We start from the raw sequence: 16,902 nt of genomic DNA on the forward strand, positions 1-16,902 counted from the left end.
TGGGTGAAGTGAAATGGGGAGGGGGAGGAAGGAGAGACAGAGCTGAGGAGAGGGGTGAAAACGAGAGAGAGAGAGAGAGAGAGGAGATGATTAGGAGGTGGAATAAGGAGGGGAGAAAATGCATAGAGCAAAGGGGGAGCCTGATCTAAGGATGCACAGATTGTAGCTGGCTGGTGCTAGTGAGAGACAGAGAAGTAGATAGAGAAAAACAAGAGAGAGAGAGAGAGCAGGAGCGCAGACGACACAGCCGCCACGGCGACCACACTCTGTCCGGCACCATGACAACCGAGGCAAGCACATGCCGAGCCCCAAGCTCTCTCACTATGCCAATCAAGGAGATGTGAGGCACGGTACTGTGTGTGCATGTGTGTGTGTGTGTGTGTGTGTGTGTGTGTGTGTGTGTGTGTGTATGAGCATATGTGTGTCTGTGTAAGTGTGTATGTGAGCTTCTTTCAGGAGAGAGAGAGAGACTAAACGAGAGAAAACAAGAAAAAACACACACACACACAAACACAAGGCAGTCATCCTCAGAGGAAGAGAAGGAGGAGGAGGTGGATACTGTAGATCTCTCTCTCTCTCTCTCTCTCTCTGAGCAACTGTGGATATTTACATCATTTTCCCCCTCCATTATGTTTTCATTGTTCCTTGTGTAGCGGTGGGAAGCGTGGAATCGGGGGTAGCAACGTTGCTGGAAGAAGATGGAGGGTCTCCAGCCCACCACCTGCTCTCATGCTGCGTCCCCAGACTGGGATCCACAAACCAAGCGCACAATCACTGCTCTGCAGTAGCAGCCAGGGACCCCACTCAATGATCAAGCAGACGGCAAAGAAAAGCTGCTTTGGAAAAATATATACACACACACACGCATGCAAGGACCTGCTTGTGCTCACTGGTGGCTGGGTTGCCACCGATACAGCATGTGAAGAGATCCACTTTGGGTGAGTTTGGCGTTGCGAATCCAGTTTGAATCTGATACTATGGCTGCTATTGTGCTATTGAGTAGTTCTCTCTCTCTCTCTCTCTCTCTCTCTCTCTCTCTGTCTCTCTCTCTCTCTCTCTATCTCATGGGAGCTTAAGGTTTAAGGCTGAATATTTCATAGATCTTTATGGATGGCTTTACAGATATGCATTAATGATAAACAGTCCTCAGAAGAGAAACAAGGAGTCGATTTCAATGACAAAAATACGTTACCATACTAAAAACCTACTGTAAAAAATGTTACTTTTACTCAAATAATATGTCAGAAGAAAAAGAGGGGAAACATAATATGTTTATATTGGTTAATGAGAAAAAAACGAAAAAAAAAACACATCACCAGCAAGCTGACGGAGTACAAAAAGGGTGTTTATCCCCCCCGATTCTTACGTGATGTTCATGCCTTATTGAGCTTGAGACAGCCGTAACAGGGGCACGGGAGGCAGTGGAGCTCATGGCACCTCTTGTTCTCAAACCCTTTTTAAAGAATAAAGGACGGCAACACAATTAAGCAGAGAGAGAGAGAGAGAGAGAGAGAGAGAGAGAGAGAGAGAGAGGCGGCTCCACAGGTTATTAACACCCTAATGAATCTCCCTCGGCTGCCAGCCTTAAATGCCAGCGAAACACCTGAGAGCTCTTCTGTCTTCTGTCTCACACACACACACACACACACACACACACACACACACACACACACACACACACACACACACACACACAGAGAGAGACATGCCAGATTTATAGACAGGGGTATGAAGCGCTCAAGAACCTATACAGTCATGTGCTAACTCCAATCAAGAAATCTGTCAATTAGCCGGACAGTCAATCAATCGCCACGTGTGGCGTGATAGCTTCTCCAGCGCACACCAGCAAAATGTGTGTTTGTGCTTTGATATAATCACTGATAGTGGGCAGCCGTGGGCCCTCTGTTAGCACTCTGGACTTGTAACCAGAGGGTTGCCGGTTCGAGCCCCGACCAGTCGGCCGCAAGTGCCCTTGAGCAAGGCACCTAACCCCTCACTGCTCTCCGAGCGCCGCCGTTGTAGCAGGCAGCTCACTGCGCCGGGATTAGTGTGTGCTTCACCTCACTGTGTGTTCACTGTGTGCTGTTTGTGTTTCACTAATTCACCGATTGGGTTAAATGCAGAGACCAAATTTCCCTCACGGGATCAAAAAAGTATACATACTATACTATACTATAGAGACAGATAAAGTGAAAGAGAGAAATTGAAAAGAGAGGGGGGATAGGAAGAGGGGGAGCAATTTAGCATAAAAAATGGACGATCTCGATGGTTTTGCCGCATTTACAGATACACATGTTACTGTATATGCGCCGCATAAAGGCATATGTAAAAATCTGGAGTGAAGCTGCATCTCTGATTGAATGCTCACTCCAGGGAAGACGTCACACACCCAGGTGGGCTTTGAAGTGACACCTGTGGCAATACACCTGAGAGGGACTCATGCTCTTATTTCAACACCTGACAAGGGTTACCAAAAATAACATTGCGTTATGTAAACACATCCGCTCCCTGTTTACTTATATTCACTAAAGCAACTTATAGCTTGTTTTATGTTTCACATCAAAAAATGTGCAGGAACCAACGAAAGGGTTATGTGTCAAGTTGAAATTATTATCTCTAACATTTTTAAAAATAAATGTCCTTTAAAAAAAGTATGACAAAATATAATATTCCTAGCAAGGGCTTTGTAATTTCAAACTTTTGAGGTGAAATAGGACACGCTTAGTTGGAATGTGACTGTTGGCTTTGGTTGTGATAGTAGCGAACAAACAAGAAAGCTGATGAACACTTCAGCAACCATGAGCAGGAGTAAAATGTCTGCTGCGCTTTTATGTATCTAAGTGCAGTTTAATCCAGATTTTCTCTCCTAATTTGTCCAGACGAATACGTCTGCTTTGCAGCAGAAGAAAAAACCCAGGCACAAATGCCATCTTGGGGATGACGCCATTCTCCCCACTAAAGATGGGGTGGGGGTATTAAGCTAGTGGTGATCATCCATCACCATGGCGTGAGTCACTGTGACAGGGGAACAGACGATCTGAAGGGGCAGAACAGGGTGCAGCAACGTCACCATCTCTCAGTCTCTCCCTCCATCAGCTCTCTTTCTCTTTCTTTCCTTCTCTCTCTCTCTCTCTCTCTCTCTCTCTCCGTCCCCTGGCCTCCTGCCACCAACAGACAGATGATTGGAAAAACTACCCCAAAGGAGAGGGGCATTTGAACCTCCAGGAGCACAGTGGGGGGCTAAACTATGTCCTGCACGGTCAGATTCCTCGATTTCCCCTCCGAAAAAAGACACAAACTAAAAGAATTAACATGCAAACGAAAAGATACATATCATTCTCCAAAAAGCAAAAAAACAAAAAAATGGGAAACACGTATCTTTCTCCTAAATTAACAAATGAAAAAAGCAAAACAGAGGGACCCTATCAGTATAGAAACAATACTTCAGTACGAAAACAAATCCTTTCTGGATGGTACTCTTGTGAGAGAGTAACTGTGCTGCACTGAGAGTTTCCCCATAGGAGCAATGCAGTGCCACTGGGGCCTCACCAACATGTCAGGCTGCCTCATCCGCCAGTCCTGCGCTCACTGCTCCGCAACCCGTTGTTGGCGTCTGATGACCAGTGGTGTCAAGATGAACCTTCCTCCCTCCTTCCCTCCCTCCTTCCCCTCCTCAGCGTGATTTGCTTCCTCAAGATTCTTTGGAGATGTCAGCGATGCTACTGCTGGCTTGGCGTTCAAAGAGGAAACAGCTATTACTGGCAATGTAGGGCTCCCATGAGTCCATGTATCTTGTGTGTGTTTCTCTTTGTAAGCTGTAAATGAAAATGGTGTTACACATTTAGTGGAATATATAGTTTTGCTGTGTGACTACAATGTCCAACAGACCATGAAGGGCCATTATGCAGTGTTTACAAATGCCTCCATACGGCATGTTTCTTTCATGAGGCATGACTGATGTGGCAGAGGAGAGATTACACCTAAATGTCTCTGTGCTTGAACTAGCAAGATCATATTAATCATTTTTGTGGCGGTTGAGGCGATGAATGGGCGGATAAGATCTCCTGAAAACCATTTTCCACGTCGCCACTTGTGGGACTGTGTTGTTTTACAGCTGACGTACAGCATAAAGAAGCTAAATAACCCTTCCTGGGAAAGATCGGCATCTCCCATTCGCACTCCCACCAGACTAACACAAACTTAGCTAAGTAGTAGCAGTAAAGGAGAGAAAAAAAACCCTACATCAAGAAACAATCCATTTCACTCTTTACAGAGATAAACACTCAGATGATAGTACACACTGGTTAAAAGGAGATGAGTTGCTATTCGGTTCTATTCACAGTGAACAGCCAGAGCTATGTTCTGTTAACTTCCCACCTGTACTCTTATCTGTGTCTGTGCCTTTGAAAGTTCAAAACTCCTTGGGGACCCTTTAAGCGATTCTGCTGTTTATTCTCTCAGGTCACTGAGCAGTAAGTTACATACATACTGTATGTTTGTGTTCCACCTGGGTGTCTCTGATGTGGAGCCTAGTGCCAGTTACTCCACTATCACATTCTGTTTCTTAGTGACCAATTGGTTTCATCGAGAGAAATGAACACACACACACACACACACACACACACACACACACACACACCTTGTTATTGACAAGGCAATTTTGATTAGTCACTTCTAACTGGAAATGTATCTTCTGTTTTCTCATGGGATAATGAGAAGAAGTAGTGGTGATTGCATTTCATAGCAATACATTTAAAACCACAACCAAAGCTTTCCTGCATTATTGATATCAGCTTGCCATGATTTACAAGGAAAGAGAAAAATAAATACAGTTTTTTTACAATCACTTTGCTACTATTTTCAAAACCATGATGTCATTTTTCAAAACTCTAGACACACAACTCACAACCAATGATCAAAATGCACATTTTTCAAAACTCTAACCCTTTTCTCAATTGCTTGGATAAAATACACATAAAACTTAGATAATTTGTTCATTCAACAAAAATCACCTGTTCAATATGACACAACATCAAAGTACTACTATTTCAAAAGGCAATTCACACATTACATTTCAAATGAGTGTCTATTCATTTCCTTACAATGATCTAACTATCAATTGATACAACTGCTCAAAATGATAAGTAACTGTTGCATTACTCTTAATGCATAGTTGTATGGAAGCAGACAAACAATTGCCCATGTTTACTGCAAATCACGAAAGTTTCAAGATACTGTAACGAGATTCATTGTCACCAATTAGTGTGGAGCATGAACCAGTTAGACTACAATATCCATGGATGTACCCTAATATTTACAATGCTTCATCGGAGACCGTGTCTATGGTTCCAAATACTGTACCACCTTTTCAGACTATTTACAGTATTGACAGTACTGCACTGTATAGATGCAGACCCTTGTAATTGCTGTCTTTTATTTTCTATTTCATAGTGTAACCAGGGCTAGGCCCCAGTACACAAGATCTACACACTTACGATAAGTAGAAGTAGGCCTACACTAAACACTGGTGACAGCTACCTAGTACTTCTGAGGCTATCCAAGTAAATGGATGCAAACAAGAAGGCTGTTACGATCAATAAATATTTTATTTATGTCTGCGTTTCTTGGTGACTTAAATTTGTAACAGAGGCAAGGGTACAAAACATGGATGAGATACTGTAACACAAAAGAAAAGAAACAAACAACATAAGGAAACATACTGTACATGAGGCAAGGTGCCAATCCCGGGAAAGCTATCGTAACACTGCTAGAGTACCTCTGGCAAACACTCAACCATACGTGATCACACAGTACACTTGCACACCAATGCACCAATGTGATAAATCACACGGCGAACAAGCTTATACTGTATGAGTAAATGAGTTTGAGGCTACACTCAGCCACTAGGGCATGTTCACACTGCAAACTAAGGGCAGAATACTACCAGTAGGTTACTCACACAACATAACATTGACAGATGGCGCTAACAACCATTCCTAGGATCAACACTCAAGCCAAAGAAATAAAAAGAGCAAAATGTAATAAACAGGGGAAGAGTAGAAATAAAGAAGGTAATTGTAAACTTCGCAGCCCACGTCTCAACCAGAGACGCCGCCACTGAACTGCGAAATTGACACTGGCCGGCTGGACCGGTGACCGACAGGGGCAAAGCAAAATAAGTAAACAAATACAAATATGAAAGAGGAGACACAGTAGTGGTGGCTGTAAACACAACTAGCTAGTTAACCCAAAACAACAAATACCGGGGAAAACAGTGGTCAAGCTAACACGTGGTCAACTGCTGCTGTGATCTTGGCCTTGCCTGCCATACAAGAGGGAGACCCAGGAGAGAACTGGGATGGAGGAGAGAACCACGTCAGCTTTCGTGTGCACCCTCGTCCACTGGACATAAGTCAGACTCGGTAGCGCCGCGGTGCTTAGTAGAAGGGATGCCACTTAAGACTGGCGTGTGCTGGAGCCATACACCTCAAAACGAGTTACTGTTAGAGCAATGCCCAGTGTGTAGTTCTGGCACAACCTCCCCGCAAAGATGCAATGAACGAATGGTCCTACTTTCTACCAGCGACGGCAACGTGCGTTCCAAACAATTTGCTAGAGCATCCCTTAATGTATTCAGTCACTGTGTCTGTAGTATTCTCTCTACTACTGCAGTACTTTTACAGAGAAGTATTTACTGTACATGTAGTACCATGATGAAACCTGTATCACCTATTTTGTTCTACAATATTTAATGATTGTACGAAAAATGACACAGTGAAACTATCGGTTGCTTGTGTGTGGGTGATCTATAGTTATGTTTGAATGGTATTTCACAGTAAATTAGTTTTTTGAACCAATGATTGTGCAAATGCAAGATGTTAATGCACAATGCAATGTTTTGAACATTAGACAGCCTGTGTTACAAGTGATAACCGTTTTGAGTTTTGTGTCTAGAGTTTTGAAAAATGACATCAAGGTTCTGAAAATAGTAGCAAAGTGATCGTAAAAAACTGTAACTGCGGAGAGATGGTGGTGATGGTGGTGTTGGTTGGAGGTGGGAAGGGGGGCAAGTGGGATCTTAAATATGCATCTGGCCCTTCTTCACCTTCTCCCCCTCCCTGCCCCCCAACAAATGTCTCTCGATTCTTCTGCAAGCTAATCAATGGGGCGCCTGTTGTTCCTGCCAGCAGTACAGCAAAGAACAAAACAGAAACCGTGTCCGTGGCCTAGATCATCTCTCTCTTGTACCTTTTCTCTTACTCTCTCTAACTCTTTTCCTCCCTCTCAATCTCTCTCTCTTCCTCCCTCTCCAACTCTATCATTCTGTCTCTCTTTCCTTGCACCCCTTTTGCCTCCCAATGTTACAAACTTCTCCTGGAGCTTAGCCCAAGGCCAGGAGCAAGAGCCAGCCGAACTCATTGCAGGCTTCTTCACTGTTTTTTTTTTTTTTAAAAAAAGAGAGAAGAAATAATAATAGCAATAATAAACACATCCATTGCTTTTTGCCTTGTTGAGATGCATACAGCACCCATGTGCAGCCCACTCACTGTACCATGAGTGTGGAGCCTGCACGCCCGCCCGCTACTGCCCAGAGAAGTACTTTGAAACAGTGATGTTAACCGTTTCCCTGCATCGCAACGCTCACACGCTCGCTCCTGGACATGCCAGATGATGCCAGCGTTCTATTTTTACTGCATCGCATTACAGTGCGGATTGATAAGCGTTCCCTCAGTATTTTAAATGCCTAGATGATGTTAATAATGGGATAAAAAAGGCATCCTTCACTTTTATTGCCTTTTGGTTTAACAAGCCATATAAACAAGTGAACAACTAAATATCTGAATGCAACCTCCTCAATGTTTTGTTTGTTGATAGGGTTTAATCGTCTTTGGCCACCTACTGAAGTTTCACATACAGTATACTGTATTTAGCAGTATAGAAATTGCACTGAACAGCAAGCCCTGCCAGATGAAACCTCTAAGACTAAGCCTTTAGTTTGTGTGTGCTAGCGCTGTTACTACTAGCAGCAAAAAGGCTTGCTGTGCATCTTCAGCCATTTGGTCAGCCTAATGACAAGCCGCACACAAGCAAAGAGCTAATCTAATCAATAAATACCTGAATGCTTGCAGCTACAGCATGTCTGCTATTTACAGTGGGCATTTAACTAACCAGGTTCAGGCTGGCCAGACGCACAGGATATTGATTTGTACTTGTATGCGGTTTCTGCTGTTTTGTAGTGACAATTTGATTGTACTGAGACTGTTTAAGTCGCGGGATTGTATATTTTGCATAAGTGTAGGCGTGTGTGTGTGTGTGTGTGTGTGTGTGTGTGTGTGTGTGTGTGTGTGTGTGTGTGTGTGTGTGTGTGTGTGTGTGTGTGTGCGATATTTGTGTGTGTGGGTAACGGTGTCTAAGTAGGTGTATGGTGTATAGGTCAGCGCAACAGGATGAAAGCATTGTGTGCGAGTTTCTATGAATGTTTGTGTGCCTGGTCTGCAGGCCCATATGCATTGTGTGTGTGTGTTAGTGAGTGTGTGTGTGTTAATGAGTGAGTGTGTGTGTGTGTGTGTGTGTGTGTGTGTGTGTGTGTGGGTGAGTGCCTGGAGAGGCTACGTGCATTTACAGTGGTGCTCATTTGTAGCAGAGGCTTTCAGATGAGCCCAGGTGTCAGTGCAGGGCTACAAATACTCTGAATAAAACATGCACTGATGAACACTGCTGCTCACACAACATCCCCAGACTAAGTCTGGGACCTCTGTCATTGAGGCAACCAGCTCAGCCAACATCAGCACCAACAGAACTCAAAAGCAAAAGCATCTGGCCTACCCATCTTCACCTCCTCCTGGCATAGAGACGGGCATGAATAAATAGTCCCTTCAAAGCAAAGAGGATCTGACAAGGAGGTTGTGTCTGTTGCTGCTAAAACCAGGCGTAATAGTGAGACTACAGCAGTGTTCTGTCCCCAGTGAGACCGCTGCCAATAAGGGTGAAATGTTGCATCTGTCAGAATGTGGAAGAAATGAACCTTCCCTCCGAGGGGTGCTTTTTTTAGTGAATAATTCAGGACCTCGTCTTGTTTAATGGTGCACAAGTGTATACCGGCCAGTCAGTGACTAATCGGGTGAAATACAAATGAGTATGTAATGGTTTTCGCTGCTAAGGCTCTCATTCCGCTCGACACAAATCATAGGTTTGGACATGGCAGGGTGAAACATGCAAAATACAATATATCATGACAATGGCTGCTTACCAGTACACATTTTATAAATAAGCAGTGTTCGAGTTTTGTGAATGATTTCTTTTTAAGGGTTGGAAAAACAAGAAAATATGCTACTGTGTACTATGTCCATATCTAAGGTGTAAATATTTATAAAACGAATAAAACGAACGTGGGGATGAGATGACAGCATGTGTGTGTGTGTGTGTGTGTGTGTGTGTGTGTGTGTGTGTGTGTAGATAGATAGATAGATAGATAGATAGATAGATAGATAGATAGATAGATAAATAGATACTTTATTGATCCCCAAGGGGTGTGTGTGTGTGTGTGTGTGTGTGTGTGTGTGTGTGTGTGTGTGTGTGTGTGTGTGTGTGTGTGTGTGTGTGTGTGTGTGTGTGTGGCTGGCATAGGATGAGGTTTATTAGAAACCGCAAGGTGGAATCAATGTAGCAAACAGTTGTCTTCTCTCTGACCTCAATTTCACTTTTGTGTGTGTGTGTGTGTGTGTGGACCTTTGACAGAAGCTGTCTTTCATAGTTAATGTTTGGACTTATCTGAGGCCTTTTGTTTTTGTGTTGGTGCTGCCATTATTGCATTCATTTATTGATTTCCCCATATTCTCCCGAGAAAGCTTCCGGAATTATTTGTGTTCTCCAACTCTATTGTACAGCACTTAGCCATGAATTACTAGGCCTCAAGTGATTGTATTATTGGCCACAGCAATGACAGGCTATGTGAGCTTATCAGTAATGATGCCCTCCTATAGGGAAGTTGCTCCTCGTTAAAAAAAAAAAGGGTTCATCCTGAGGATGGACGTGTGACGGCAGCACACTCATAATGGGCCTGAGGACATGTGGGGTTGAGGGGTTAATCCCCTGCAAATAAAGTCAGGATGGAGATGTGCGTGGCAGGACCCCAGGTTTGACCAGGCTCAAGGCCACGCCACGGGGAGTTTGACAAGAGGCAGAAGAGGACAGCTTACGGCCATGACTGGCCTAAAGGCTTACACAGAGCTGTGCGTAGTGGTGGAATGGTGGGTCGGCGCCAGTGTCGGTTTCCCCGTTTCTCTTCATGTTTAACTCACTGCAGGGGCCAACTGACTCACTCCGCATCTCAAGTCCATCAAGGCCCCCCCCCCCCCCCCACACTCTCTCATGCCCATGGGTACCAGCAAGTCACCTCCCCAACCCCATCCTCCAACTCCTCCTTAATGGTTCACTCTGTGTCTGTCTCTGTCCTCTTCCCTCTGTGTCTGTGAGTCTCTCTCCCCCCCCGCTCTTTGAAGCCATTAGGGAGAAAAAGGGCTTGGTGGGGGTCTGCATGGGCTCACCTGCAGGCCCCCATTTTGATGGCAGCACTGCAGCATGAATATGGATGCTCCTTCTCTCTCTCTCTCTCTCTCTCTCTCTCTCTTATTCTCTCTTCTTCTCTCTGTCTCTTTATCTTTCCTTTTCTATGCAGAACCAACTGAGAAGCCAGGAGGTAGCCCTGCAGAGGCATTCTGGTTCCCTCTGTGTGAGGGACTGTAATGAGTTGTGTGTGTGTGTGTGTGTGTGTGTGTGTGTGTGTGTGTGTGTGTGTGGGCGCATCTGTGTGTTTATGTATGTTTGTTTATGTGAGGGTGGGGGGTGTTGCCCATGGGGACCACTAGATCAGTCACCCATTGCTTCCCTGTGTGTTAGTATCTTGGGAAGGGAATTGAGTGAAGCCAGGAGTGGGGGTTGGGGTGTTCGCTCGCTCGCAGAGATCAAAGGGAGATCTCCACCAAGCGTTTACACGTCTGATTAATTCAGCCTTCTGGAGAAGCATCAGAAAGGGCAGATTGAAGAAAAATGCCAGGGTGGGCCAAAAAAGTCTAGAAGGTTATACACTGTATCTACTATGTCCCATAGACAACGAGTGATGGGACAACTGAGTGTTTTCTCCCTCTTTGTGAGGAACAGTTCATCCTGTTTTGTACACAAACTAAAATAGACTGACAGGGGGAAAAACATCATTTCAATTCTCTGGAGAGGAATGCTGTTAAACTAGTGGCAAGCAGAGTCTCTCTAATTAGGACCAGCTGATGTAGCCATGCGGTTTCAGGGCTTCAGATGTTTCATAATAACAGAATGATTATTTATTTTGTTTGTCCTCTTTAAGCTACCGCTGTCTCGTTCTCATCTATGTGCCTGAAAATCAGCTATTCAATCCGCTCAACAGCATGAGCAGAACAATTCTTTCGCTGAATGTGTCTCAGGAACAAGCTCAATATTTAATTTGTGAGAATGCTCTTTTCTTCTGTAACAGCAAACAAAAGCAAAATTCTCAACTGATGTTTCAGGGCCAGAAGAACCATTCCTAATGATCTCTCAGGCATGAATTACAATTGATTAATTTAATATGCATTGATCTAAGGTCAGCTAGCTTTAATGGAATTCTTAAAATCCATAGTTAAGAGTGAGACAGGGACATGGGGTTGTGGTTCTTAATTCAGCAAATATTTTGGCACACACTGCAGCAAAACCTCACAAGCCTATACAATATTACATACAGCACACAACAGACAATGTTTCATGTGTGCCAAAACATGACAGTTCCTATTATGAAATTAATTGAAAAATGTATTTCTCACCTAACTGGCACATGATTGTATAAACCACACTATGCCTAATTCTAGCTTCCCTCCAGCACCCATTAACAGCAATAACTGACCTCTGTGACAGTCTAAACATAATGGTTTTGCTTGTGTTGCCATGTTGACCACAATGTCTTTATCCACATTCTACCCCTAAGCATATTTTTGCCTCAAATCAGAGAGAGCCCGCAATAATCAGAGATAGAGGGCTGAGGCACGGACTGTAGCCTAGATCCCAGTGTCAGGTAGCCTACGCAACAGAAAACCATTTTAGCCCAGTGTGCCACTAACATCTGTGGGTGGAATAATCAAAGGCAAAGTAGAGCACATTCTCCAGCCTCCCTGCCAGTGTGGCTACAGTACATATGTTCTAACAGGATGGGTTCCATTTCGTGACATTTATATATGCCTGAGTTTAGCTACAATACACTTCATAATTAATAATCAATATACAAAAAAACGTACTGTATGTATTACATTAATGTATTTTGTTACAGAATGAGGTGAAATGTAGGGTTAGGCTTTTAGGCAGTAACATGTAGGAACGTGTATGAGTGTAGAGAACATTATGGAACATTCCAAAGAACATTACATTATGGAAAACATTCCATAGAACATTACGCAGTGTAACTAAGGATTATCCGAAATCCTGAAAGCCCAAAAGAAAGTTCTATATCTCTCTGTCCTTCTCTCTCTTTCTAAAACTCCTTTCCCTGGTCAATGTCTGTGTCTCTGCCTGCCCTCTCCAGAGCCCTGTGAGACCGCTCAGACCACATCGGCCTCACCATGAACCCCATGGCGCAGCTGTACTACAAGAAGGCGAGCTACTCGCCGTACCGCGACCGCATCCCGCTACAGATTGTGCGCGCCGAGGCCGAGCTGTCGCCGGCCGAGCGCGCCTACCTGACAGCGGTGGAGAAGGGTGACTACGCCGGCGTCAAGCACGCGCTGGAGGAGGCCGAGATCTACTACAACATCAACGTCAACTGCCTGGACCCTCTGGGGCGCAGCGCGCTGCTCATCGCCATCGAGAACGAGAACCTGGAGGTGATGGAGCTGCTGCTGAGCCACGGCGTGCACGTGGGCGACGCACTCCTCTACGCCATACGCAAGGAGGTGGTCGGCGCCGTCGAGCTGCTGCTCTCCTACCGGCGGCCCAGCGGCGAGAAACAGGTAGGACAAGCAGCCGGTGGTGGTATATACGTGTGTCTGTGTGTGTGTCTGTGTGTGTGTGTGTGTGTGTGTAGGGGTGGGGGTCGTGTATATGTAAGTATGGATGTGGAGGAGGTATGTGTACAAGTGTGTTTTTGTGCACATGTGGCCAATTATGCATATTCACTCTTGAAATTAATGTGTTAGAAACAACACAAACTGTGTTGTCCCTATCTGGACATAGAGATGTGTAAATAAACAACACAAGTTGTGTTATTTTCAACACGTTTGTTTTAAGATTGTGCCTGGTACGCTCCATATGTCTGTGTGTCTCTGCGTAGGTCAGCTTTTTCATGCTTTGTACAGAAAATGTGAGTGTGTTTGTTTGTGTATGTATGGCCGTATTTGTGTGGATATTGTCTCTATGCTCCTTAAGTCTGCCAAAAACATCAGTGTATGGATGAATTGGTTTGCTGGTTTGCTGGAGGCATGAAATTATCATTTCTAATGGTTGTTTGCAGTTTTTTGGAACCACTAACTGCACACAGAGAACATGATTATACTCACAAAGGCTCATGAACCATTATGGGAATTGGCAGAAGAATGGCTCACAAAAACCAACTGCATTAAGCGCCATTCCCCCAGTTTTCTCACTAATTGCAGAACATCCGGACCTTTCTCTGCAAATACTAACATCTTCAAATCCCCTTATACAGCACACTTGCACACGTCACCAGGCACAAAACACTGCTATTCACTACATAGAAAAGCCCTCATCCCAACTCAAACCAGAGAAAAACAATCTCCAGTGTGTCAGTGGTTCAAGCTGAACTGAGTGTTTGGATGAATAACTATTGCCACAGGGACATTGATGCACATTGAAAATGGATCCCAGATTATCAGAAGGGAAGAGTATTAAAGTATTAAAGAGGTGTGAGAGGGGCTTGTGTTGTGTCTTAGACCAGTTCTCAGATATCCACATACAGGACACAGGGCTAGCCTGGCAATGGGGCTGTGCTGTGAATGGATCATTTGAATGCTGAATCTTAATCAGAGTTGTCACACATAAATAATTCACATGTGTTAGATTGATATGAATTGTAAATGAAAACAAATAACTCAACATAATTTGGTCAACCAAAAAAAATCAATTTATTTTTTAGTGTAATCTGCAGTTTGTATATGTATCAATTATAATGAAATGTATGAAACTGAAAGGTGGAAAGATTAAAGGTTGCCTCCGTAATAGAGTGCTGATTGGAGGATATTGCACCATGCTTTAGGCAGGTGACTCAATGCTATTCAACTCGCTAATGTTGCCCATTAGCGTCCGCCTTCCCCCATTCTAATCAGATGCTGGTGACGCCAGAAGATGGGTTCATTATTCACAATAATTGTACTTCATCCATCAGGTACATGTTAATCTGCCTGTGCTGGAAATGCAGTGTAAAAAATGAATCACCATTCAGGGTCATGTGACAGTTGACTACGTTGTTTCAGACTAGAGTAGACGATTGCTCACATTTTACCTATCTTTGAAATTACTGCCATATGTATATACACAAGGTTCAAAAAGTCAGGCTGACAATTATAACTTCAACTGCAAGGGACCTTGTATGCAATTTGGCAGAAAGCCAACTATGGCCCTTATGTCTGAATGCTTACTAAACGGACAGGGCCAAGTGCTCTACAAATCTTACTCTTGCAGCACTCAGCTGATGCTGTGTTGTCATTTGATTTAACTGACTGTGTTAGTGTGTATCGAGAGTTCAGAAAGGCATAAGCTCCTAAAGGGATGTCTGATGGATGATGCCATTGCTGACTATAGTCTGTGATTTAACATGAAGCTTTGTTAATCAGGTTTGAAGTGATAATCTTCAAAAGAACAGAAAAGTGAAACTTGGGAAGAAGGCACGTCTATCTCTAAGCCTCCGCACATCCAGGAGAACTCAAAATGAGGCCTAGCGGGCCCTATCAAATTCATTTCGCAATTTCGCCATCTCATTTTATTTTTGAGATGTCAGCAAATTAGCTGTCGTCAGTCACAGCATCTAAGGTCAATCTCAAGAGGCCCTTCTCAGTGCTCCAACATTTTCTCATCCTACAACACCAACACCCAGCTTGCTTCCACACTCCGATAAACAGCTCAGCTGACATTTCTTTTTTTCTCATATTCATGAGATTGATGGTAATGCTGGCCTCTGTACACCTGATGTGATTTGGGCTCCGTCAGTCCTCCTGAATACAGCCCCCCATGCTCCTGAGCAGCTAGGGTCAGTACTGGGCCTTTAATGTGTGCACGAGCGAAACAGCAAGCATCGACTGCAAAGGTCTGCTCTAATCAATTTTTTTTTTTTCCTGCCCTTTCTGCTACTGTACACTCCGCCCTTCCCATTTTTACTTTCCGTCTCTCGGAGATGTGAGACGCCTGTGGCAGACTTCCTCATTCGGCGAGCGAGGGAGAGAACGAGGCGGCAGACACGCAGCTCAGACTTTTGTCTGCTTTGAAGTGGCGCAGGGAAGAAAAAAAAAAAGCACATTTTATACGGTTGCCACCACACATGCAAGAATGTGCTGCTCGGCTTGACTTGTGATGTGTGCGTGTTACAATGTGTGCAGTCAGTGTATTAACCCTTAAAGGAGTACCGTCACACCGGTGTGACGGGAATGTTGGGAAATTAACATTCTAAAGAGTATCTGGGTTCATTGAATTCAACATAGAATTTTTAGAACCTTCAATTGTTGCGGAACTTAGAACGTTCAAAAACCTACACCTTTAAGGGTTAAAATAAGGGACCGTCATTCTTCTCGCCCCTGCTGGTTAGGAAAATGGTGTCGGAATTTTAACCTACCACGTACCTGGGCTTTATCGGAGCATTCTCCATCCCCGTGAAGATCTAATAATTTTTCACTCATGCACAAGATGAGGCACACTGCAGCATAGGAGTAAAATATGAGGGGGCCCAGTAATCAACACCAGCCAAGGCAGCAAGGCACCCCCACCCACCCCCCTAATAATCATATCATTATAATAGAGCATCATAAAGTGGGACGCTACCTCCACAATGCTCAACGTTTTGACAATCCTGAAAATCGGTCCAACAATACAGTGGTTGTACTTACTGGAAAGTAATGCATATTTCCAAAATGTAGTTACTGTACCAACATGTTTAATATTTGTAGCCTCTGCACACTGGTGTCTTATTGATGGGTTTTGTGTACTGTGTCTGTCGTGTGATGTTTACTGAGTGTGTATCTCCTCTCAGCCCCTCCTTCTCTACACCACTGCCTTCCCCTGGTTTGTGTTTTAATTAAATGCTCATCAAGCCCTTGACAATCACAAGGGACTGTGGCAACATACTACATTTAAATAAGGGAAATCGTCACTACCAGTTACATTGTTAGGTTGTCTTTTGTTAGAAAACAAAATAAAAAAATCAAAGCAAAAGATAATTTCAAAGTTACAGTGCATAGCCTACACACTCATGGACAGTTTTACCAAACTGTAAAACTGAGCAGAGCGACTCAAGGTTGATTATGGAAGAGAGAAAGTAGAGGATGCCTGGCATTGTGATGAAACTGAATGACATCCTATTATTCTCCGTATTCCACCTCTTTCCATGTCACTTCCACGATGAACAGACATTACTTATCTAATTTAACCTTGTCCATTAGTATTAGCCTCTTGTTTGCATGCATGTTTGTCTTCAAACCTGCTTCTCTTCCTCTGAGGTTGCCTCGATTATAGACTCATATCTGTTCCTGAATAACATCTCTGCCCTGCCTCTCACTCCATTGTTATTCACCCAAAATATGTCCCACAGAGCTCGGAAAAATGACACTGCAGAAAGTGAATTGCTTTCAGTTCAGATAGACGTTGAATGGTGAGCTGCAGTGGGATGGCTCATCCGTGTAA

The 16,902-nt window shown here is 44.0% G+C and overlaps 1 protein-coding gene across 2 annotated transcripts in view; it reads left to right on the forward strand.

Moving 5' to 3' along the window:
* Nucleotides 1–273: 273 nt before the first annotated feature.
* Nucleotides 274–16,902, forward strand: part of trpc5a (transient receptor potential cation channel, subfamily C, member 5a) — a 36,829-nt gene continuing 20,200 nt past the window's right edge. The window contains exons 1-3 of one of the 2 annotated variants that reach the window (XM_048237998.1): nt 274–340; nt 654–938; nt 12,584–13,007. In XM_048237998.1, coding sequence (XP_048093955.1) covers nt 12,621–13,007 — 387 coding nt within the window. In that variant the 5' untranslated portion in view covers nt 274–340; nt 654–938; nt 12,584–12,620. Of the gene's footprint in view, nt 341–545; nt 939–12,583; nt 13,008–16,902 lie in introns of those variants that run through there. The other variant, XM_048237997.1, reaches the window with a different exon arrangement.

Source organism: Alosa alosa, chromosome 2 (assembly GCF_017589495.1).
Source record: "Alosa alosa isolate M-15738 ecotype Scorff River chromosome 2, AALO_Geno_1.1, whole genome shotgun sequence".
NCBI lineage: Eukaryota > Metazoa > Chordata > Actinopteri > Clupeiformes > Clupeidae > Alosa > Alosa alosa.